The sequence below is a fragment of the Vitis riparia genome, chromosome 4 (assembly GCF_004353265.1).
Source record: "Vitis riparia cultivar Riparia Gloire de Montpellier isolate 1030 chromosome 4, EGFV_Vit.rip_1.0, whole genome shotgun sequence".
In the NCBI taxonomy this organism is placed as follows: Eukaryota; Viridiplantae; Streptophyta; class Magnoliopsida; order Vitales; family Vitaceae; genus Vitis; species Vitis riparia.
The window spans coordinates 21779908-21804182 of NC_048434.1; the positions used below are offsets into that span (position 1 = coordinate 21779908).

Genomic DNA, 24275 nt, shown 5'->3' on the forward strand with positions numbered 1-24275 from the left:
GCCCCGGCATCATCCAAGAATTATTGATCCACAGGAAGCCCGGCCCCTCAACCCCACCAAAAACCTTTCCAATTGGTGCACACTTGCCAATTGGTGTTGTTATGTCGCATTTTCTGGCACTACGTCCCTTTCTGTTCAGTCTTTTTTTTTTTTTTTTTCAAAGTAACCTTATCCCCTGTGCTTCCAAGGATATTTCTATTGACAGGACGGAATATTCTCGAGATTCCAGATTTTTTTTTCTAATTACTATTTCTAACACCATTTTTATTAATACATCTTAAGCTACCCTCACTTATTCATTTCCTCCTCTCTCTCCTCTCTCCTCTCCCCAACTCATGCCCCAATTACACCTTTTTTTCTTTTTCTCTTTTTCCCAACCCCCAACCCACATTTTAATATTTTTTTTCTTTTATTTTTATCTTCCTCTTCATCTACAAATTTTTTTTGTAATTTAGTAAATATTATAAACTAATAAAAGAATTAGAATTTTAGAAAATTTATGTCATGACGAAAGTAATTTAGTAACTATTATAAAAAATAATAAAAATTTGATTTTTATAATTATTATAAACAAAAAATTTAGCCCAAGCCGCGGTGGTTGCCTACTTCCATCCCTGCTCTAAACCCTAACCGTCGCCGCCTCCCAGGACGTCGAAGCCCCACCCAGGTCGTTGTTTTTCTTTTTTTTGATAAATATATATATATATATATATTTTTTTATAAAAAAAATGAAAGTTATAATTCTTACCTGAAAATTATCATCGAATGATTAAATTTCGTCATTCATTATATTTTGTATGTGATTTATAGCTTTAATTAACTAGAATTTAAGTTTAATATGTTGAGAGGAGGTTAGAAAGAATTATTTATTAAAAATGGTATATGTGAAAAAAAAATATGACAAAAATGTGTTAAATTTAGCAAAAAGGATGTTCCGAATAGCAACTTCAATTTTTTTTAGTGTAACTTATTTTTAATTATTTAAAATATTTATAAAGATATTTTAAAAAATTATTTTCACAACAAAAATAAAGACACTTTAGTTAAATTATGATAAAAATAAAAAATAAGAACATTTTAATCTAATTATGATAAAAATATTAAATATTAGATTTTTAAAATTGGTTTTCAATACCTTTTTAATCCAATAACCTTTTCTAATTTAGTGCTTTTTTTTAATGGATGATTCTCTTCTCATGAGAAATTTATGTAACAAGGAAAAAAATATTTTTTAAAAACCACAATCTAAAATGAAAAAAATGTAATTAAAGATGTGAGAAGTATAGCAATTAAGAGTGAAATTAATTTAAGATGATAATTATTCATTGAATTTTTATAATATTATAATGAAAATAAATTTTAGGTTAATAAGTAAATTATCATTATTATATTAATTTAGGTAGTGACTTGATTGTTAACTTAAACTTATAATTAAATATATTTGATAAAATAATTTAATGGTTAAAATAAAAAATAATTTTAAGTGATAAGTAAAAATAATATTAAATTCATATTTTTAATTTACCCTTTTACTCACGTTTATTCAAATTATCTTCACTATTATTTACTACTTTATAACTTTCACTCTTACTTAATCTTCTTTACCTTAATTATAATTTATGAAAATAAATATATGAATATGATAATATAAAATAAATTTTAAGTTAATTTTTTCAAATAAACTTAATACTTAAAAATAAAAAATTAAGTAATAAATTTTAAGTTAATAACTTAAATATAATTTATTTTAAAGTTATATTAAGGAATAATAAGTATTAAGTTTTACAAAATCATTCCAAACATATCTTATTCTATATTTGGTTCATAATAAAGTATCATAAATCATAATAAATAAGAGATATTTAGATTAATCTTATTTGTTTTTTTATGTTACTTATTTTACAAAATAAAAGAATAAAATTGGAATTAAAAAGAAGAAATAAGTATTTATAAAATATATCGTAAAATAATACTAATAAATGTATTATTTAATATATACAAATTATTTTTATATATTAAACCACATCATTTAAATATTTTAATTATGAATCCTATTAAATTAAAAGAAATTTTATATTTTTTTAGTAGTAAGACATTAAAAATAATATACATTTTATTTTATAAATCAAATATAAGTGATTATAATACACCTCATGGGTATACACTATACATTTTCTACGTAAAGATAACGATGAGTCCCATCATATTTCATCGTTTAGCCTCTAGAGGATAACGTGGAGATCTTATCAGATCTCATTGCTTTGAATTCTGTCTGATAGAGAGAGCCTTAAAATAGATAGATATTTTAAAATAATGTTTCGTGTTGGCCACGCGTATCCACACGAGTCGTCCACACGCGTCTCTCCAGTGAAAAATGCAAATAAATAGACAAGGGGAGTGAGCTTTCTGCTCATCCGATTTTCAGAGACCCTGCCTGATCAACGCAGCTGATCACAATGGATCCTTACAAGGTACCCATCTGCTCTCATCTCTCTCCAACCTGTTTGCTTTTCATCCGATCTTTTTCTTTGGTTGCTGAGAGATCGGAGGAAAATGAAAGAAAAAGGAAACTTTGATGCTAGATTTTTCAGACTTTTCTTTTTTTAAAGCACGCAGAATTCAAGCTGATTATATTATCTTTCAGTATCGTCCTTCAAGCGCCTATAATTCTCCTTACTTCACCACAAATGCTGGTGCGCCTGTTTATAACAATGACTCGTCGCTCACCGTTGGATCAAGAGGTATAGTTGTCCATAACTCTGTACTTGTAGTTGTTGGTATTCCATAAATTCTGTGTACTTTTTTGGTTGATCTGGGTGGTACTTCACCGTCATGGATTCCTTCTCAAGATGCAGAGAACATTCCAGTACGTTTCTTTCTACAAGTTCATCTGGAGGCAAATAGCTTCCCACAATTACAAGATTGAAATTTAGGCTATAGCTTATCAGGTTTCATGATCATCTGTGTATATGCATTTTGTCCACATCACCTGTTTGTACAGCATATATCACCTTCCTTTCTCGTTCCTTTGGATTTTTAGTTTAGATTATTTTTGAAGTTCTAACTCGGATGTCAATTTTACAAAAATGCATTTAAAATATGAATCGATGGTCCGACCGCAGTTGGATCGGTACAGTTGGATCGACTGTAGTTGGATCGGTACAGTTGGTTCGGCCGCAGGTGCTGATGGTTCGATCTCAGTTGGATCCGTACCGGTGGTCCCCTTCCCTGAAGCTGTCATAAATATATAATTTATATAAAATATTTATAATTTTTTAAAAATATATATAAAGAAATTAAAAATCACTAATAATTGATTTTTTTATCTTTAATATTAATAAATTAAATGGATAGATGTATTAATATTTTAATATTTTATTAAATAAAATATGTATTATATTTAAATGCAAAGAATTTATTGAAAGTTATTTAATTTTACTTCCTTTTTAGTTCCTTTGGATTTTTAGTTTAGATTATTTCTGAAGTTCTAATTTGGATACAAAAAATGTCTTTAAAATATGAATCGGTGGTCGCGGTTGGATCATCAGTACCGGTGGTCGGACCGTGGTGGGATCAGTACCGGTGGGATCAGTACCCGTGGTCGGACCGCGGTGGGATCATCAGTATCGGTGGTCGGACCGCGGTGGGATCATCAGTACCGGTGGTCGGACCGCGGTGGGATCGGTACCGGTGGTCGGACCGCGGTGGGATCGGTATCGGTGGTCCGACCGCGGTTGGATCTGGTGGTCCATCCGCATTTGGATAGGTGATGTCATAAATATATAATTTATATATTATTAAAATTAAAATATTTATAATTTTTTTAAATATATATAAAGAAATTAAAAATCACTAATATTTTATTTTTTTTGTCTTTAATATTGATAAATCAAATAGATAGATGTATTAATATTTTAACATTTTATTAAATAAAACATATATGATATTTAAATGTGAAGAAATTTATTGAAAGTTATTAAATTTTACTTCCTTTCTAGTTCTTTTGGATTTTTAGTTTAGATCATTTTTGAAGTTCTAGCTCGAATGTCAATTTTTCAAAAATGCATTTAAAACATGAATCGGTGGTCCAATCGCTGTTGGTATGGTGGTCCAATCGCTGTTGGTATGGTGGGTCCAACCGCAATTGGATCGGTATGGTGGTCTAGCTGCAGTTGGATCAGTATCGGTGGTCCACCCGTAGGTGGATCGATACCGATGGTCCACCCGTAGTTGGATTGGTACCGGTGATCCACCCGCAGTTGGATCGGTATCAATGGTCCACCCGCAGTTGGATCGGTGATTTAACCTCCAGGTTGTTTGTTCAAATCCTTATCTTGCATCCTTTTCCACATGAATTTTTCTTCACTGTCCCATCAGTTTAGTGCCGCATCAAAATCTGATACATATTAGAGGCTTTATATCGTCAAATAATGGGGTCCCAACTCATCCATAATGAGGCAAGAGGCCCAGCCCAATCATAGGCCTGTTTTATTAGGAAATTAAAGAGAATACCCAGGCTCAAACCGATAAGGTTCCCCCGACTCAAAGGGCGAACTGGACTGGATTAGGCTCCTATTAGCGGTCCAACCTGTTGGACCGGCCCGTCCAATTTGTTATAGAAAATTTCAATATATAATCAGAAATGCCATTTTTTTAAGCATAAACTAAGGTGGTGTTTGGTGTTTGGTTTTTGGCTTTTTGCTGAAAGCAATTTAATTTTAGAATTTAGGTTATTTGTTTTTCTACTTTTTCATGACTTATTATAAACTTTTTACTAAATAGAAAAAGCCAAAATATATAACTTTTTTTAAATAAAAAAAAATAACATATTGTTTTTTTTTTTACTATTTAATACTTAATAGAAATAAAATACTACAAAAACAAATAACCTACTATTTAACACTATTAAGCATTAAGATTCTATTTAGAATTAAGTAAAAAAACAAACGCCGCCTAAGAGTTTTGCACGCTTTTTTTTACAGGCCCAGTTCTTCTTGAGGATTATCATTTGGTGGAGAAGCTTGCAAATTTTCAAAGAGAACGCATTCCAGAACGTGTGGTCCATGCTAGAGGAGCTAGTGCTAAAGGGTTTTTTGAGGTCACTCACGATGTCTCTGACCTCACATGTGCTGATTTCCTTCGTGCCCCTGGAGTGCAGACTCCAGTTATTGTTAGGTTTTCCACTGTTATCCATGAGCGTGGCAGCCCTGAGACCATAAGGGACCCTCGAGGTTTTGCTGTGAAGTTCTATACTAGAGAGGTAACTGAACTAGCTTAATAAGTAATTCTTCTCTCATTAAGGAGTCTTTCTAGTTGGCTTTTCAAGTTTTTCATTTACAAATTCTCAAAAAGAGCTTCATTTTTCAATCACTCCATAAATTTTTAAGTGAGTCCTTGAAAACTCATTCCGTTACAGAATTGCAACCTCAATGCTCAGAAAAAGGTTTTATATTTGGAGGTTTGTTATATAAACAGGGTGTTTTTTGCCAATTTATATGCATTAGACTGTTGTTTTTAAATTCTTGTGGTTATGGTTCCATGAAGGAAATGTGTGCTTGGAAGGCATGTCATTCTGCATTTTTACAGTATGTGTCCTCAGGTCTCATGTCTGTTGCTGAAGAACTTTGTAACCAATGTCCATGTTGTCTGATGATATCTTAGTTGTACTCTTTGTACATGTTGGTTGTGTGTTTTCTCAAAGAGAGAGGGAGAGAGAAGATACTCTAATTGATGCATGTCACTATGGACTGGTAGAGACTGAACTTTGTGTGTGCATTTTCATATAGGCAAGCTGTATGCATGGAATCTGTTCTTCTTTTGTTTGAGTTATTTGAAAGATGGAATTGTGTATTTCTTAATGAGGTTTCCATCATAAAAATCTGAGTAGTTAATTATTTGATGCATTTGAAAGGAAATAACTTACTAATTTGCTCAATCTTAAACCTTGTTGGCATCAGGGCAATTTTGATATGGTGGGAAACAATTTCCCAGTCTTCTTTATTCGTGATGCAATGAAGTTCCCTGATGTGATCCATGCTTTCAAACCCAATCCGAAGTCCCATATCCAGGAGTATTGGAGAGTTGTTGACTTCTTGTCCTACCATCCAGAAAGCTTGAGCACATTTGCCTTCCTCTTCGATGATGTGGGTATCCCACAGGACTATAGGCACATGGAAGGCTTTGGTGTTCACACCTTCACTCTACTCAACAAGGCTGGGAAGGCAAATTATGTGAAGTTCCACTGGAAACCCACGTGTGGAGTCAAGTGTTTGTTGGAGGATGAAGCCATAAGAGTTGGAGGAACTAACCACAGTCATGCTACTCAGGATCTCTATGACTCGATCAAGGCTGGAAACTATCCTGAGTGGAAGCTTTTCATCCAGACGATGGATCCTGAACATGAAGACAAGTTTGACTTTGATCCACTTGATGTTACCAAGACTTGGCCTGAGGATATCTTGCCCTTGCAGCCAGTGGGCCGGTTGGTATTAAACAAGAACATAGATAATTTCTTTGCTGAGAATGAGATGCTTGCCTTCAATCCAGCTCTTGTTGTACCTGGTATATATTACACAAATGATAAAATGCTCCAAGGTAGAATCTTTGCCTATTCTGATACTCAGAGGCACCGCCTTGGACCGAACTATCTGCAGCTTCCAGTAAATGCTCCCAAGTGTGCTTTTCACAACAATCACCATGACGGTTCCATGAATTTCATGCACAGGGATGAGGAGGTTCTCTCTCTCTCTCTCTCTCTCTCTTTCTCTCTCTGAAGGTGGCGGACTATTTTATGTTGCCTGTGGGTTATTTTTCTGATGAATGGTGTTTCTTAGGTCGACTACTTCCCTTCAAGGTTTGATCCTGTTCGTCATGCGGAGAAATTCCCTATTCCTTCTACTATTTGCCATGGCAAGCGTGAGAAGGTTTGCTTTTTCTGCATTATCTTCCATATTTGAAGCTGGCTTAGAAGTTGAACTAGAAAAGGGGTCCACTTGGATTCCAATTGAGTTGCAGTGTCCTACCAGTTTGCCTGAATGGTCATGATTTTTCTTGGACCAAATTGATTCAAATGCTGGTTTCTTTTCATTCTAAATGTTCAGTCTCTGAACCAGTGGTTTCTGGATCTTTTTGTTCTTTAGATGATTGGAGCAGTTTAACTTGTGCTTATGAACAAGTTAAATTTATTATGATGATGGCCATGTGCTAATATTTGTTTTGAACATCACAGGTCGTCATTGAGAAGGAGAACAATTTCAAGCAGCCTGGTGAGAGATACCGTTCATTTGCACCGGACAGGTATATCCTTGTTTTTCAAATTTACTTGAATTTTACGACGGAGCATCTTTTTAACTAGTACTCCTTTAATACAATTTGTTTTGTTTCTTATTTTTATCTTCCTTTTAGGCAAGAGCGTTTCATCAACAGATGGGTTGAGACCTTGTCTGATCCAAGGGTCACCTATGAGATCCGCAGTATCTGGATTTCATATTGGTCTCAGGTGGAACTCCAATCCTTCTGTGTAGATACTGATTAATTTTCCACTCTCCAAAACTTGTATATGCTGCACAACCATCAGTCATTTCATACTTCAAATCTTGATTTGGCATCTTAATCATCCGCATTTATGATATTACACTCGTAGGTTTATAGTCCTTGTATCACACCAACCATTAAATGCAGATGGAGTAGAGCCATTTAACATGAATGTAGGTAATATTAATGCATTTTGTGTTGGATTGTTGGATGGGTACAGGCTGACAGGTCTCTGGGTCAGAAGCTTGCTTCTCGTCTTAATGTCAAACCTAAGTATTGAATGGCGAAACCTTGAGAAGAAGCTGCAGCAGGCAAGGGTGTTCATCAGTCAAAATATGACGTTAGTTTCTTTGTATTTTAAAATAATGTGCGAGTCAAGACAAATCTGAAGGTCCTCTATAATAAGTGTAATATTTTGACTGATGTCGAAGTATGACGTGTTGTAAAATAATGTCTGAGCCAGACAAATCCTACGGTTGAAGGCGCTGTACAATATGTGTAATGGCATGCAATTTTATTTGTCACGACATGGCAATTTCTTCTTCTTTTCTTCCTTTATTTTTGATACGCTAATGCGACATCCTTGTTGGGAAAATTACACTTTTAATCCTTGCATCTCCCTGGCTTTCACAACAAGCTGGCAAGCACATGAAGCCCCAGTTGCTTGACATCATGGCCCCAGATCCAGTTGGCATTGAACATTTCTGCATGTAGCGTGCTTGAGAACGTGTGGAACAACATCTTTCATCGGAAGGTTCCCAAAGCAATCACCTTTTGACATTTCCTCATCGCATTACTCAAAATATTTCCTTTTATAAAGAACGACAGGAGGGGGGGATAATGCTTTACACGACTTCATACATGCCTTATGAGTGACGTGATTTATTTCTTTTATGGAATACCTTGGCCTTTTTGTCAAAAGTCTCAATTTTTAAAGGTTATGATCGATATTTAGATTACGTTTTAAGATTGATTTTAGAAAACTTTCTAACATTTAATGATTTTAGGAAACGTTTGAAATATTTTTAACACTTAAAAAATTTTATTTTTATAAAAGTTTTTTATAATTACTATCAAATGCGCTCTTAGTCAAAGTCATATTTTTTTTAAATAATAATATTGGTACCATGAAAGTTCTATTAAATATACAAAATTCTCGGCTTTTACAAAACATAAAATTTTCATGCTTTTCATATAAGTCATAGATTTTTTAAATAAATTAAGTCATATTTGATTGATATGGTAGAATAAAAGATAAAATATCATATCTTATCCCATATTTGATTGATGATAAGATATGATAGATTATCATTTGTTTATCTTATTTTATGTTAATTTATTCTACCCCATCTCTAATCAAATATAATAAGTGGTGAGATATATTATTCATTTTTTAATTTTTTTTATTTATTTTACATGAGATATGTTAATAGAATATGCATATCTCATGTATTATAAATTTATTATTTATTTTTTTATATGATCATTTTACAAGATAAATTTTTTATTATAAATTAAATTTATGGTTAAAAAAATGAAAAACTAAAAAAATATTTATAAATAATGATAATATATAACATATAGATTATTTTTATATATTAAATAATAAAATTATAAAGTTTAAATATTTTAATTACTCATGTCGTTAAACATAAAATAAATTTTTATTTTAAATATTAAAAATAATATGTATTTTCATATTATTTTTTATTCATTTCATAAATTAAATATAATATTCGATTATATTATCTTAAAATATTATTTTCATAAGACATGTATATTAAAAAATATCATATCCCTTTGAAATCATATATTGAAATATATATATTTTTTTATCAAATTGGATACGATATTATAAGATATACATATCATATACTATCTTATCTTGCTAGCCAAACTAACATTACTTTTATAAACATATAACTTTACTCTCAATAAAATTGAAAGTTTTGAACACAATTTAACACTAGCATCATAAAAGCAAAAAAATCCCCAAATTAATTACAAAGAATGCATTTAGTTTACGGGCCCAAGAAGGCACTATATATGAGGATGTAAGCAGGGTTGATGAAGGGGTAACATGTAAAACAAGAAGCAGAACAACACAAAATCTGCTTGGCTTAGGACAGGGAGTCCGGGACACGAGTGATCCGGTATTCGGTTAGGGAGAAAACAGTTAATATCTCCGCCCAAAAATTGCGTGATCTAAAGAAACATAACGGGAGCAATATTGGCTACTGACCTGGTTCACTTCCCTAATCAGGAGCCTCCCAATCGCGCCCTTGGTTTCCAGTTTCCCTCGCCACGACAAAAGCTTTCTGTCAAGCCTCTCTGCGGTTCGTTACTTCTGGATCTCACACTTCGCCTTCCGCTGAGATCTCTGGTCAGGTAACTCTTCCGCCTCCTTTTGCTTCTTCCTCTATCGTTTTCCTTTGGTTCCCCAGAAAATGCTGGAAAACTGATTGAATCTTAGTTTTTCCATTCTTGGAGATCTAACGAATGTTTCCGCTCAATTAAGCGTATTACTACTAGTTTGACTTTAGTTCAAAAAGTTTTTAAGTTTCCTGGACTAGAACAACATGAAACGCTGAATTTAAGGTTTTGTATTTTTCTTTTTCCTTGAGTTTATCGGGAACCAAACAGAGATTTTATTTTATTTTTTTTAATTTTAATTTTTATTTATTTTTATGTTGTTGTTGTTTTTGTGAAATATCAAAGATAAAATGTCATCATTCTTCTTTGTGTAATGCTTAGGTAGACAGTTGAATGCGTATTGGGCGTACGTGAAACGAAGATAATCTGAGACTGTAAATATGTCTAAAAAGACAAAACTTTGGACAGCTATCCGAATCTGGAATTATAAACTAGGCTGTATTGATAGATATGATACATTTCCTTTCCATTTTTATTTAGTATCTGGTTCGGAATTCAAAGGCCTGTATAGAATTGATTTGCCTAGTAGGATTGGTGTACCTGGCACCTAGTAATGGGGATAAAGGTTTTATTGAGTCGAGTGATTAATAATCTATTCTTGTAATCTATATCTGATATTTATACCAATTTTCTTTCCACTCAATCATTTTTCCATAAACTAATTATGGAAATTATTTTTATTTTTTATTCTTTAATTGTAACACAAGTCACTAATTTAAGAACAACTGAAAGTTAGAAGCAATGAAATGTACATCAGGGAGATCAATTACCAGATTTATTTTCTGTAAGTTATTTTCACTCCGAAATGTCTTAAATGGAGCTTTTACAAAGCCCTTCTGATATAAAACATTTTTTTAAACAAATTAATGTTTTGGAAGATAGTATGTGTGTGTTTATTTTAATAAAAAATTTATACCTAAGAAATAGATTTTTATTAAGAAAAAAATGCATCAGAATGCTGAGGATTCTTCCAAGGATTTAAGAAGAAAAAGAAAATGCCAGAAAACAAATATCAAGGGGGATTCATATATTCATCCATCTATGCATCAGGATTAGTTTCTTACTAGGGCTGAATATGTGACGACTACCTTCCACTTTTTCATTTTTTGCTCAGAGTATCTAGTCTTATTTGATTATTTCTTTTAATTAGTTAGTTGTATTCACATATTAAATTCTCCGTGTTTAATTTTTTCGTGTGCTTGAGTCATTGTCTTCTCCTACTGTCTTCTTAAAATAATCGATCTGAATACTGTGGTTATTATGTTTGTGGTTCTCAGTGATTTGGATTCCAATTATGATGGCGAAGGCAGATTCTGAACAAAAGCTCTATACAAGGATGCGGCTTTGGGAATTTCCAGACCAGTACATTGTTGAGCCCACTAATGGCTCTTCTGGTTCCTGTTTGGCAATCAGTAGAGAGGATGGGTCAATGAAACTGATTGGTTGGATGCCTTATTTAACTATTTGTTTGACATGCTTTTATCTTGTATATTACGAATTTCGTTTCTATATCATTGTTCTTTTGTTGACTTGGTAAATTTTTTATTTTTAATTGGTGTGTTTTTTCTTCTTATAGATGAGCTTCAGCAATCCAACTCTGTTCAGGTTCCTAAAATTAGGACAATTTTTGGTGTAATTGGGATGCTAAAGCTCTTGGCAGGCAAGATCGTCTTTTACTAAACACCTAAAACTTTGTTGCACTTTTATGATATTTATAAATTACAACTGCAATGCTGATGCCTTATTCTCTATGCTTTTATGGTGCCATGAGGTCGTATGTTATATGCATTTAGTAAATGGAGATAAATTGTAGACAACAGTTTTTAGGAAAATTTTTGTGCTGAGAGTCAGATTTTCCACAATATTTATATGCTATACTTTATATTAGTTATTACATGTTATGCGAGCATTTTTTGTTCCAAGGCTGAGCTTCAGTTCCATAATTCTTTTCATCACTGGCTTTGCAGTTTGTCCATGTACATGAATTGATTTCTTTACATTCTTGCATGCTTTTAGGATCATATTTATTAGTTATAACAGAACGTGAATGTGTTGGGTCTTACTTGGGGCATCCTATCTTCAAAGTTTCATCCCTGAAGGTTCTTCCATGTGATCATTCTCTCAAAAATTCCACTGCAGAACAGGTAAACCTTCTATGGGTGTATTTTTGTTTCTTACCTACAGCAGTTCTTTCTGTTTTGAACTTTTTATTTTCTTTTACCAATTTGGCAGAAAAAGATGGAGGGTGAGTTTTCTGGCCTTATAAATGTAGCAGAGAGGGCTTCTGGTCTGTTTTTTTCGTATGACACAAATTTAACTCTGAGGTGACTTGTTTATCCCAGCTCAATAGCATTTTCTTCTTTGTATTTATGTGTTTGTGTGTCCTGCTTGCATGCATGTGTGTTGTCAACATGCTTCCCGAGTCCCGACCAAGGTGGCTGGTAGCTGGTTGCCTGGGTCTAGCACTTTGGTGATTGACTGATCTTAAAGGGTCTACATTGTTCTTTGGTACATATAGTTCACTAAAGCTTTAGATTACTTTCTTATCGCCCTTCTATCATGATTGAACGTCTTGTAAGGTATTAAGTAGTGTAAGCCTTGAAATTGACCAAAACCAGAACCAGAGCCAGAAAGCCTTATCCCAGCTCTTTGGAGTCTGGTTTATGGATCAAATTATGATCCATCAAGGTTTGAGTTTATTAGCGACTGGCACTCAGCCTCAAGTTATCCCTCTATGAATCGATGCTTAATTTTAGGATGCTATTTGGTGGCAGGAGAGGAGCCTGACCATTCTTCAGATGCCAGTTGGTGTTGGGACAGGAGCTTTCCAATAACCAGTTGGTAGATAGGTAAACCTACTGTTAAGGTTATAAGCCTTGAACAGTTGAGACTGTCCTTGGAAAGCAGTAGTGGAGAATTTGAATTGTTGAGACTATTCTTGGAAAGCAGTGTGGAAAATTTGAATAATGCTTTTTAAAGTAGCAAGTGATCACCCAACCAGGTGGTTGCTTGTGCTTTCCTGAAGTACCTAGTCAATCATCTGCTTCACTTAGGTGGTCTAGTGATTGTCTGTACTGTAGTAGGCTAACCTAACTTCATCTTGTTAGAGGTTAGTCTAACCTAGGGTTGGCAATCTGTCTTCATGGGTTGTGTTCTTATCATGTTGAAGCACGAGTATATAAAATGGGTTAATCCAAGCAAGACATCAGTCACAATCATGTTGAAAATGCAAACCCAAACCTGATCTATTTATTAAATAGGTAACATGAACACAATCCTTGTAACTTGTCTAGTAATTAAGATATCAAATTTCGTTAAAAAATCAATCTTAAATTTTTATCAAATGATCTTTACTTTTCTTTCCCAAATTTTCTCAACATCCAAACACAACATGTTCCAAACATTTTCAAGAACCATAAAGAAATGTCCTTGCATTTTGTTATCATCTAGATATAGTTGAAACATGAAAAAAAAGGAAACCATGCATTCTCAGTAATTAAACATGGTTTAAACATTTTCAAGAACTATGAAAACACTTTTATCCTTTTTCCTATTTTATCAATAACGAAAAAATAACTTTCATCGTATCTTGGCAACCAAACATGGACAAAAAAGAGACATCCTAATGGATTTGACAATAAGTTTTTGTTTTCCATTTTCAGCATGTTTACATTCAAGAACAACAAAAAATTATTTAAATGTAGGTTATTTTCCTTTTTTTTTTTGGCATTTCTCTTTATAATATTCTCTTTTTTATCCATAAAAAAAATATTAATAAAGTGCCAAAAAGGGCAAACCAAAGTACACATGATGTATACAATGGTCGCCAAAAGACCAAAAAAAAAAAAAAAAAACAAGAGAAAACAATAAACTACTCCCTCCCTCAATGATAACCTAACCAATCAATGAAGTCGAATAAGGACATTGGTCTTTCAATTATATACAACTTGGTCCAAGACAACAAGTTACAAAGAAACAAGTTTTTGAGACTTTGGTCAGGAAACTCCTTGTCATCAAAAGATCTTCTATTTTGCTTCTTCCAAATTGTCAAAAAGAGGCACAAAGGGTTTGTACCCCACACTTTTTTCTGTTTTCTTTCAACAAAGGAGCCATACCAGCCTAACATAGTCTCTTATACTAAGGAAGGTACCAAAAAAACGTCACAAAGGGAAAAGAAAAGCTGCCATGAAATCCTCACCTTGTCGCAATGTAGCAAAATGTGGTCAGTTGACTCCTCTTGGATATGACAAAGGAAACATCTATTAGTCAATGACCACTCTTTCCTTTGAAGTTGATCTAGAGTCAAAGATTTTCCCTAAGACGTTTCCCAAACAAAAAAACTCGCCTTAGGTGGAATCCACACATTCCTAACAACTCTTACTGGAAAAGGTATCGATCTTCTAAGCTCTAGAATAAAGAGACTTAACAGAGAAAGTTCCAACCTTTCGTCTTCAACCAAATCACCTTATCCTCTCATTCCCTATTCACCACCTTATCTTGCAGCCTCATCAAGAAAAACACCCCACAACCTTAATCTCTCAATCATTAAGACACCTAGAGAATCTAGGAGTCCAAATACCTTTTCACCTGATTGAATCCACAAGTCCACCACCCATACCTCTTTTGAGCTAGTTATGGAAAATAATGAAGGAAAAAAAAAAAAACTCTAAAAGGCTCATCCCTACACCAAATATCCTTTCAAAACTTTACCTTCCTCCCATTGCCCATAGAGAATGCGACTCTACTATTGATGATCTCCCTCAATCTCCGTATGGCCTTTCGTAACCTAACCTCATACACATCTCTCACTTCCTTAGAAGACTACCGTTCTTCAACCTCCCTATATTTACCATAGACAACCTGCCTTAGAAAACCTCCCTTTCTGTTGCAAAGCACTAGTTCCATTTTCAAAGTAGGGCCTTGTTGAGTGAGGAGAGACGCCTAACTCCTAGTCCCCCCTTTCTCTTATCTAAACAACTTGTAGCATAGTTCACTAAATGCGACTTTCTCTCTAAAGACCCACCACCCCATAGGAAGTCCCTTTAAATTTGCTCTAACCTCAAATTCACTATTCCCGACATCCAAAACAATGACATGAAGTAGATAGACAAGCTATTTAAAGCGCTCCGAATCAAAGTAAGTCTACCCCTTTTGGAAATATATTATTTTTTCCACATTGCCAATCTTTTACTAAACCTCTTTTCCACTTGTCCTAAGCCACCAAAGAGTTAAGAGAGGCACTTAAAGGAAGCTCCAAATAAGTGGTTGGAAGCTAACCCACTTTTCAACGTAATTCGAAAGCTAACTCATCCAAGTTCTCCACCTCACCTAGTTTATTTTCTCATAAAACAAATAAAATAAAAATAAAATTAAAAGCAATGTTCATAGCTTCAAAATTGTGATTCCAAATCACAAATCCCTGAGGATTCAAAGATATAGAGAGAGGGAAGAGTTTTCAGTTTTCCATATTGACTTTTAAGCTGACAAATATTAGGAGATCTTGGAGAAATGTGGGATGTGGAATGAAAAATTAATGGAGATAAAGGATTCTTGAGAGAAGAACACAATGATTTGGGTGAAGAAGAGCTATTTGGGCATGAAATACTATAAGATGGTTAGGATTTTCTTTTCTCCAGAAAAGTACTTTTTAGCTCGATGTTTTAAATTATTTCATATATTTAATTTGTTTGTTATATATCTAAAATTTGTAAAAATATTTGAAATTATATGGATAAATGGGTAGTATTGGTCTTGGGTCATAAATGTGTCAGGTTAATATGGTAAGTAAAGAGGTTAGTTGGGCTGAAGCCCTTAACCCAAACATGATACATTTCAACCCAGCATGATACATTTACTAAGCAGATTATGCATCGTATATAATTATGACACAAACATGATCACAATCAACCTAAACCTATTAATTTTGTGTCATGTTTGAGTCATATTTGAAAATCATGTCAAATATTGCTACCTCTAGGACCCTAACTGCAAAAATGACTCTGAAACCTTGTGAAGAGAGATGAACTCATGATTACCTCATTGCTCCCTCAAGTTTGATCAGACAAGTAGTGCAGAAGGTTGAACCTGATAATTAGCAGTAAAAAAGATAACCTTTCATCTTCTTTTTTAAGTTTCAATTGAATCTTGAATTTCTGAAATTGATGCATTACAAATGGCCGGAGTTAAACTCAAGGAAAACTAACTTAGATACTTTTGACATGTAATATTTATATAATTGCAGCATTTTTTTGATTTCCTCCGGTTCTTTTGACATTCATGGTGAAATATCTTTATTGATACCTTGTGATGCTTCTGCTTTCCAGTGCACAACGATTGCATGATTTGGGTGATGAGTCCAAGCTACTTCCTCTTTGGAGACAGGTAAGCCCTTTTTGATGAAGCAGCAGATAAGTTTCTAACTAAACTTTTCTTTTTACCAAGAAAAATGGGTTCTGAATTAGAGCTAACATTATTTCTGCTGTTTGTTGCTGCATTTATGTACAACTGATGGTTTCAAACTTTATGTTCATATTAGTCATTCCTCATAGATGTTCCCTAGCTGTTATGATTTCCAAGTTGGGTTATTTTGCTTTCTTTTATTTATTTGTTTTGGTTTATGTCATCATGTATTTGAAATGTTGTTTTCACAGGCAGACCCTAGATTTCTCTGGAACAACTATATGTTGGAAGTTCTCATCGATAACAAGGTCTTTTCGTTGCTAACATTGTACTTTTGTTACATGCTCTGTTTTCTTCATTGCTTTCTGTTTGCAACGTACTGACTTCTGAACATCTATATTGTCTCATATCTGCAGCTTGATCCATACTTGCTTCCTGTCATCCAAGGGAATATCCTTATCTCAGTTATTTTTAGCTTTTGGTAGCGGTTGCAGAATAGCAACCGTTTAGAAATTAGCTGATTTGCATAAAAAAATTTCTGCTTTAGTTCTATGGTACTTGGTATGTTATATGTCATTCTGTTTGGAGTTAACCTTAACTGGACCTCAGGTTTTCAGTACTTTCAAGCAGCCATTGGAAAAGATATTATTGATGTTACCTTGATTGCACGAAGATGCACTAGGAGAACTGGTATGCAAAACTCTTAACTATCCCTATGATTATTTTATTTTAGTTCCCACATGGGGGGGAAACATGGTAAATCTTGCACCAGTATCGTAGTTTCAACATGAGGGAAGTAATTGATTGGGTAGGGATGATCATCAACATTGGCCAAAAATTATTGCCCTTTAACTACCTGGCAATGGTGATGGTTTGTATATTGTTGCACTAGATCGTTTCTGTACTGGGGGAGGGAGGAATTCTGCTTCAGCAAGCTTTGATAGTTGACATAAAAATTTCTGTCAGATGATATGATTCTTGAAAAAAAGACGAGAATGGGAGAGAGCGAGCGAGAGAGAGAGCGAGAGAGCGAAGGTGATGAGGGAGACGAGAGTGCGACGAAGCGAAGGAAAAGGGAAAGGAACAGTTTTGTCGTGGAATCCAAAACCTTCGAGATCGTTTTAGAAGAGAAAAGGGGAAAAATCCAAGTCGCGATCTGGGAGACAAAGAAAGGGATCTCTTCTTGGGTTAGATTGGGATCGGCGAGTCTAGGGTTTCTTCTGGAGAGTCTAGATCATTGTATTAGGGATGGGAAAGGAGGCAAATGGGAAAGGGAATGGAGAGAAAATGGGAGATACTACTCCCTGGCGCGTGGCGAGAACAAAGCGGGGATTTTTCTCAGGCTGGGAGTGGTCGATCTGGAGAAGAAGCGGCATAGTATTATTATCCCGAAAGGCAGGGGAGAAAAGGGGGGATGGGTGACCATGGCGGAGAAATTACAACAAATGGGAGGTTCCAGTGGGAGAAAGGAGTATAAGCAGTCAGCGCGGGGTGGGGGGAAACTCGGTTTGGAAATATCATACGCGGAAGTGGTGAAGAGACAAAAGAATAGAGATAGAAATCTAGTGAGAATGGAGGTAAGAGAGGAGGAAATCCAAAACAATTTACGAAAATTGGATCACTGCATTATTGGGAGCTGGGACCCTAGCTCAGCAGGTGGAGAGGATCTGGAAACATTGGGGCGAACACTGGCAAAAGTTTGGGGTCTGAAAGGCAACCTGGGGCTGGCAAGGCTGGAAAAGAACAGGGTTCTGCTGGAGTTCGAGCTTTTGGGTGAAGCTAGTTGGGTAATGTCCTCTGGGAAAAGATCGTTTGGTGGGATTCATTTGGGATTAGAGAGATGGAACCCTAGGAATGGTTGTGCGGAAGAGGGGGAGATTACAAATGAAGTTTGGGTCAGGATTGTAGGGTTACCATTATCGCTATGGAATACGACCATTTTGAGAAGAGTGGGGGAGGAATGTGGCGGATTTATAGCAATAGACCCTCGGACGGAAAAGCTACAGGAGCTTCAATGGGCTCGGATCTTGATCAGAACAGATGGGGAAGACTTGCCAAGCGTGTTAGAGATTGCAGTTGAGGAGAAGGTATACTCTCTTGCCCTCTGGTGGGAGCTGAAACCGGCTCTGAGAAAGGCTCAGGAAAACAGGCGAGAAGCGAAAGTGAGAACAAGAGAAGAGGTTAGGGGTGATGGCCCTTCACGCGCTGACACGCGAGTGGAGAAGGAGGTGGAAAACACACGGCTCGAGGCGCTGCTACTGCCAGAAGAAAGGATGGGGGTACAGGAGGAAGGGTTGGGTCGGGAGCTTGACAAACGGGCACAAGGTGGATCGGGGGCCCGTCTAACCACAGAAGTTGTGGAGATTGGGCCTCATTCGTTAGGCCCAGATTTGGGCTCAGAAGGAATAAAGAGGGGGGGTGGGCTTTATGCTCAAAGGGCAACAGTGGGCCTAAACTTAAAGTTAAAAGAAGTAATGGGAGAAACAGCTGGGTCTGAGGTTGGGCCGTCGAAAAAATGGTGGACTGCTGAGGAGGAAAGCCCATCGTGCGACGGGGGAAAGGATTTGGATGACAGCCCAAGCAAGCCACTGCTCCAAGACACTAACAAAGGCCATCAGAGGAAGCCTCCAGTTTCCAATAAAGAGAGAAACACGGAGGAAGAAATCCTCAAATACTGGGAGACAGAGGACTGGAGGAAGAGAAAGATGAAAATCGTGCACTCGGCGACAGACTCGACGCTAGTTGAGGAAGCTCTGAGGTACGGATCTATCCCATTGTTGAGGGGTGAAAGGGGTTCTGGATCTTCTCATCTTATTCCCTTTATTTTTGATCGGGCTCCAGAGGGGGAGCATTACGATCGTTCAAGGAATGTTGGGGTGGAGACTCAGTTTGAGGTTCCCTTGTGTGTCTTATCTGGAGAAGGACCAGAGGAGAAGGTAAACGGCTGTTGGGATTTGGTAGAGATTAATGGTGGCAGCGATAAGTCTAGGGGTGAGGAATGGGATTCAGGTCTGAATGATCTTCAAGTTTATAGGGGTGGGAAGGAGGATAGATGGGAGGAAAGCAGCCTGGCAAAATTCAGCCACTTCTTGGGATTTTCGACTGAGGGCTTAGAAAAGGAAATTCTGGATTTTTTGACTAAAATCAGAAAGAGAAGGGAGAGAATACATGGTAAAGTGATGCTAGAAAAGTCAAAGTTTGAAAGGGAATTAAAGAGGTTGGAGTGCTCAGTGAATTATGAGAAGGGAAGGAAGCAGAAAGACCCCCAACAGGGTAAAGGGTGCCAAATTACAGTGGTTTAATGAAGCTTAAATTGTTGAGCTGGAATGTGAGGGGAGCGAATGAAAAAGAGAAGAGGAAGATCATTAAGACCTTTATAAGGAATCAGATGGTGGATTTAATGTGTATCCAGGAAACAAAGATTCAATCAATGTCGGAGGGTGTGGTAAGAAGCTTAGGATCGGGGAGATTCTTAGATTGGAGGGCCCTGGACGCGAGCGGGGCTGCGGGAGGAATTCTGATATGCTGGGATAAAAGGTCATTGGAGATTTTGGATTGGGAGGAGGGCCAATTCTCTTTATCTTGCAGATTCAAAAATGTAGAAAATGGAATTGTATGGGTATTCACGGGTGTTTATGGACCTTTTACTAAAGAGGAAAGGGAGTGTTTGTGGGAAGAGATTGGGGCGATCAGAGGCCTTTGGGAAGACCCGTGGTGCGTAGGGGGTGATTTTAACATCACCCTATTTCAAAGAGAAAGGAGCAGGCAAGGGAGAATAACCTCAGTTATGAGGAGATTTGCTTAGATTGTTGATGAATTAGGGCTGATGGATATCCCTCTACAAGGGGGAGTGTTTACTTGGAGTGGGGGTCCTAACAATCAGTCTTGGGCTAGATTGGATAGGTTCTTGGTGAATACTAGCTGGGTAGATCAGTTCAGTAGCGTTCTTCAGAGTAGACTGCCTCGGCCTGTATCTGACCACTTCCCTGTTTTACTTGAGGGTGGTGGGAGGAGAAGAGGTCCCTCTCCCTTTAGATTTGAGAACATGTGGCTTAAGGTTGAGGGCTTCCAAGATTTGATTCGAAGATGGTGGCGGGAGATTGAGGTGAGAGGCAGTGCTAGTTTTAGATTGGCTACTAAGATGAAGGAAATTAAACAGAAATTAAAAGTTTGGAACAAGGAGGTGTTCGGGAATCTGGGGTGTAATAAAGCGGCAGCTTTGCAACAAGTGGAATTCTGGGACCTTGTGGAAAGTGAAAGAATTCTGTCAGTGGAGGAAACAGAATTAAAAAAGGAGACCAAGGAAAATTATAAAAAATGGGTGCTTTTGGAAGAAACTCATTGGAGACAATTATCAAGGGAGATCTGGCTAAGGGAAGGGGACAGAAACACGGGCTATTTTCACCGTATGGCAAATGCAAAGCACAGAAATAATTATCTGGACAGAATTAAGATTGATGGGGTGTGTCTTTCTGAGGAGCAGGAAGTGAGGGAAGGAGTGGCAAAAGCCTACCAGCAGATGCTTTCAAAGGATTCGGGTTGGCAGGCTGACATTGGGAGGCTGCATTTAGATCAGATCAGCCACCAAGAAGCAGAAAATCTGGAGTCTCCTTTTGCTGAGGCGGAGGTTCATTCAGCATTGATGGAGATGAATGGGGATAAAGCCCCGGGGCCGGATGGTTTTACAGTAGCCTTTTGGCAAAGTTGCTGGGGATTTGTTAAAGAGGAGATATTGGAAATGTTCAAGGAGTTCCATGAGCAGAACACTTTTCTCAAGAGCCTAAATAATACATTCTTGGTCCTGATCCCTAAGAAAGGTGGGACTGAAGATATTGGGGACTTTAGACCTATTAGTCTCTTGGGGGGGTTGTATAAATTACTGGCTAAGGTCCTTGCTAATAGGCTGAAAAAAGTGATTGGGAAAGTGGTTTCCCCTGCTCAAAATGCTTTTGTAATGGGCAGACAGATTCTTGATGCCTCCCTAATTGCAAATGAGGCGATAGACTCGTGGCAAAAAAGAAGAGAGAAGGGGGTCATTTGCAAATTGGACATTGAGAAAGCTTATGATAGCTTGAATTGGCAGTTCTTAATGAAGGTTCTCCAAAAAATGGGCTTTGGGACAAAATGGCTGGGTTGGATGTGGAGGTGCATATCTTCAGCAAAATTTTCTGTCCTAGTAAATGGGGTTCCTGCTGGTTTTTTCCCGAGTACTAAGGGGCTTCGCCAAGGAGACCCTCTATCTCCTTACCTCTTTGTCATGGGAATGGAAGTGTTGGGTATACTTATCAGGAGAGCTGTTGAAGGGGGATTCCTATCAGGGTGTAGTATTCGGGAGGGCGGAAGGAATGCTTTGAACATCTCTCATTTATTTTTTGCTGATGATACAATTATTTTCTGTGAGGCTAATAAAGAGCAGCTAAGTCATTTAAGTTGGATCCTCTTCTGGTTTGAAGCTGCTTCGGGGCTAAAGATTAATTTGGGCAAAAGTGAAATCATCCCGGTGGGTGAGGTGGATGATATTGAGGAGTTGGCAGTGGAGTTAGGGTGTCGGGTGGGATCTTTGTCGTCTCAGTATTTGGGACTACCTTTAGGGGCTCCTAATAAGGCCTCTTCGGTGTGGGATGGGGTGGAAGAGAGAATGAGGAGAAGACTTGCGCTTTGGAAAAGGCAATTCCTCTCCAAAGGTGGTAGAATCACTCTTGTTAAAAGCACTTTGGCCAGTATACCCATTTACCAAATGTCTCTTTTCCGGATGCCTAAGATCGTTGTTAGAAGGCTAGAAAAATTGCAAAGAGACTTCCTATGGGGAGGGGGAAATATGAAGAGGAAAGTTCACTTAGTGAAATGGGAGATAGTGTGTGGGGACAAAGGGAGGGGTGGGCTTGGGTTGAGGAAGATGGGAATTCTGAACAAAGCTTTGCTTGGTAAATGGATATGGAGGTTTGCTTGTGATAGAGAGAATCTCTGGAAGCAGGTGATTTTGGCAAAATTTGGGCAAGAAGATTATGGATGGAGGGCTAAAAAGCCGAATGGGGCGTTTGGAGTAGGGGTGTGGAAGGAGATCATGAAGGAATCTGATTGGTGTTGGGATAATTTAGAGTTTATGGTGGGGAAGGGCACTAAAATCAGATTCTGGACTGATGTGTGGTGTGCGGGTACAGCGCTGTCCCAATCTTTCCCGCACCTCTATGCCTTGGCTGCCAACAGGAATGCTACGGTGGAGGAGATGTGGGACCAGAATTCTGATCAAGGAGGGTGGAATCTAAGATTTTTGAGGAATTTTAATGACTGGGAGGTGGGCATGGTAGGAGATCTGCTCCTTAAGCTAAGAGGGCTTAGGCCGTCTTTGGAGGAAGACTCAGTCTCTTGGAAGGGAGGAAAAAATGGTTAATTTAAAGTCAAGAAAGCGTACAGTTGTTTAGTCAATCCCATTGACACCGTTTTTCCGGAAAAATGCATTTGGGTGGATGGTGTTCCTACCAAAGTCGCTTTCTTTGCGTGGGAGGCTACGTGGGGGAAGGTGCTAACGCTTGACAAACTCCAAAGAAGAGGATGACAATTCCCTAATTGCTGTTTTTTGTGTGGGTGTGCAGAAGAATCTGTAAATCATATTCTTATTCATTGTATAGTGGTTAGAGCCCTTTGGGAGATAGTCCTTGGGCTTGTAGGTGTTAAGTGGGTCTTTCCAGAAACTGTAAAGGAGGTCCTATTTAGCTGGAGAGGTTCTTTTGTGGGAAAAAAAGGAAAAAGATTTGGAAGTCCATTCCGTTATGTATTTTTTGGATGGTTTGGAAAGAGAGGAATAGATTAGCATTCAAGGGGGGTGTGCTACATATTCAAAAGCTAAAGAATTTTTTTGTATGTAATTTGTGGGGTTGGTCTAGATTGGATATTGGAGATGACTCCCTCTCCCTTCTAGGCTTTCTAGAGTGGATAGCTTCCACTTAGGGGGGGTGAGGTCTTCTTGGTCTCTTTTGTTTTTTGTAGAGAGGCTATAGCTATCTTGTATATCTCCTATATGCGGTGTGGCTATTGGCCTCTATTTTAATACATATTTGACTTACTTATCAAAAAAAAAACATTGGCCAAATTGGCTACAGGGAAAGCATGATGAGGCAATTTTGGTAATAGGATGGATCATAATTCATCCTACAGAAGTGACATTTTTTCACTAGCAGAATTGTATCATTTATGTAGGGATAGTGGAGCTGTGATTGGGTTCCATATGGAACATTGGTTTGGCAAGAAATTAAGATGTTGAAGTCTTTCCATTATACTGCTATGATATGATCTTGCTATAGCCAGCATTTGCTTTAGAAGGATAAATAAGGTTTTACTTGCATTCATAACCTGGCCAAATAGATTAAACATGCTCTATATTTCTAGTATGGAAGAAAGACCTACATGAAAAAACTATGAATTTTCCAAATAGTGTCTTGGTCATGGTTTTGTATATTTGAATTAGGGAAGGAGAAGTGGGGTTGTATATTTTAAACAAATTGATAAGGAAAATGTGTTCTAGAACAAGGTTCAAAATGTCAACCTAGATCAATACATCTCGACAAAGTTGTATCTGCCTCAAGTCATGCCTTGCTATGACCATGCCTGCTATTTCACCAATAAATGAGTTTAATATTTTGTGACTCGTAAAAGGGTTCTGTTGAATTGGAGTTCACTTAGTAGTCTTATTTGCTTGATGACTTAGAGATGATGCTAAGACTAAGTAATTGGGTAATGAAGAAGGCAATGATGTTAGAGAGATTGACGGTGGAGAGGAGAAGAAGAAAAGCTATGGAAATGCAGTCAGTACCCTGAGGTTTGGGTCCCATGGAGAGTCCTAAGGGCGTGGCCATGGAAGGTTCCTCAGTCATAAAAAAGAAAAAAGAAAAAAGGAAAAGAGGAAGATTAGA

General features: G+C 36.8%; 2 protein-coding genes across 2 annotated transcripts in view; both read left to right on the forward strand.

The window, feature by feature from the left end:
- Positions 1–2362: 2362 nt before the first annotated feature.
- On the forward strand, positions 2363–8082 carry LOC117912453 (catalase isozyme 1-like). The gene is made up of 8 exons (XM_034827030.1): positions 2363–2471; positions 2645–2741; positions 4983–5260; positions 5958–6734; positions 6834–6923; positions 7229–7296; positions 7405–7498; positions 7754–8082. Exons 1-8 carry the CDS (start codon positions 2457–2459, stop codon positions 7811–7813), a joined length of 1479 nt encoding a protein of 492 aa, XP_034682921.1. The 5' UTR covers positions 2363–2456; the 3' UTR covers positions 7814–8082.
- Positions 8083–9603: 1521 nt separating this feature from the next.
- Positions 9604–24275, forward strand: part of LOC117911997 (phosphoinositide phosphatase SAC6) — a 44829-nt gene continuing 30157 nt past the window's right edge. Inside the window, exons 1-10 of the mRNA XM_034826398.1 lie at positions 9604–9708; positions 9797–9921; positions 11244–11408; positions 11543–11626; positions 11983–12110; positions 12199–12290; positions 16290–16347; positions 16617–16673; positions 16782–16815; positions 16975–17055. Coding sequence (XP_034682289.1) covers positions 11261–11408; positions 11543–11626; positions 11983–12110; positions 12199–12290; positions 16290–16347; positions 16617–16673; positions 16782–16815; positions 16975–17055 — 682 coding nt within the window. The 5' untranslated portion in view covers positions 9604–9708; positions 9797–9921; positions 11244–11260. The remainder of the gene's footprint in view (positions 9709–9796; positions 9922–11243; positions 11409–11542; positions 11627–11982; positions 12111–12198; positions 12291–16289; positions 16348–16616; positions 16674–16781; positions 16816–16974; positions 17056–24275) is intronic.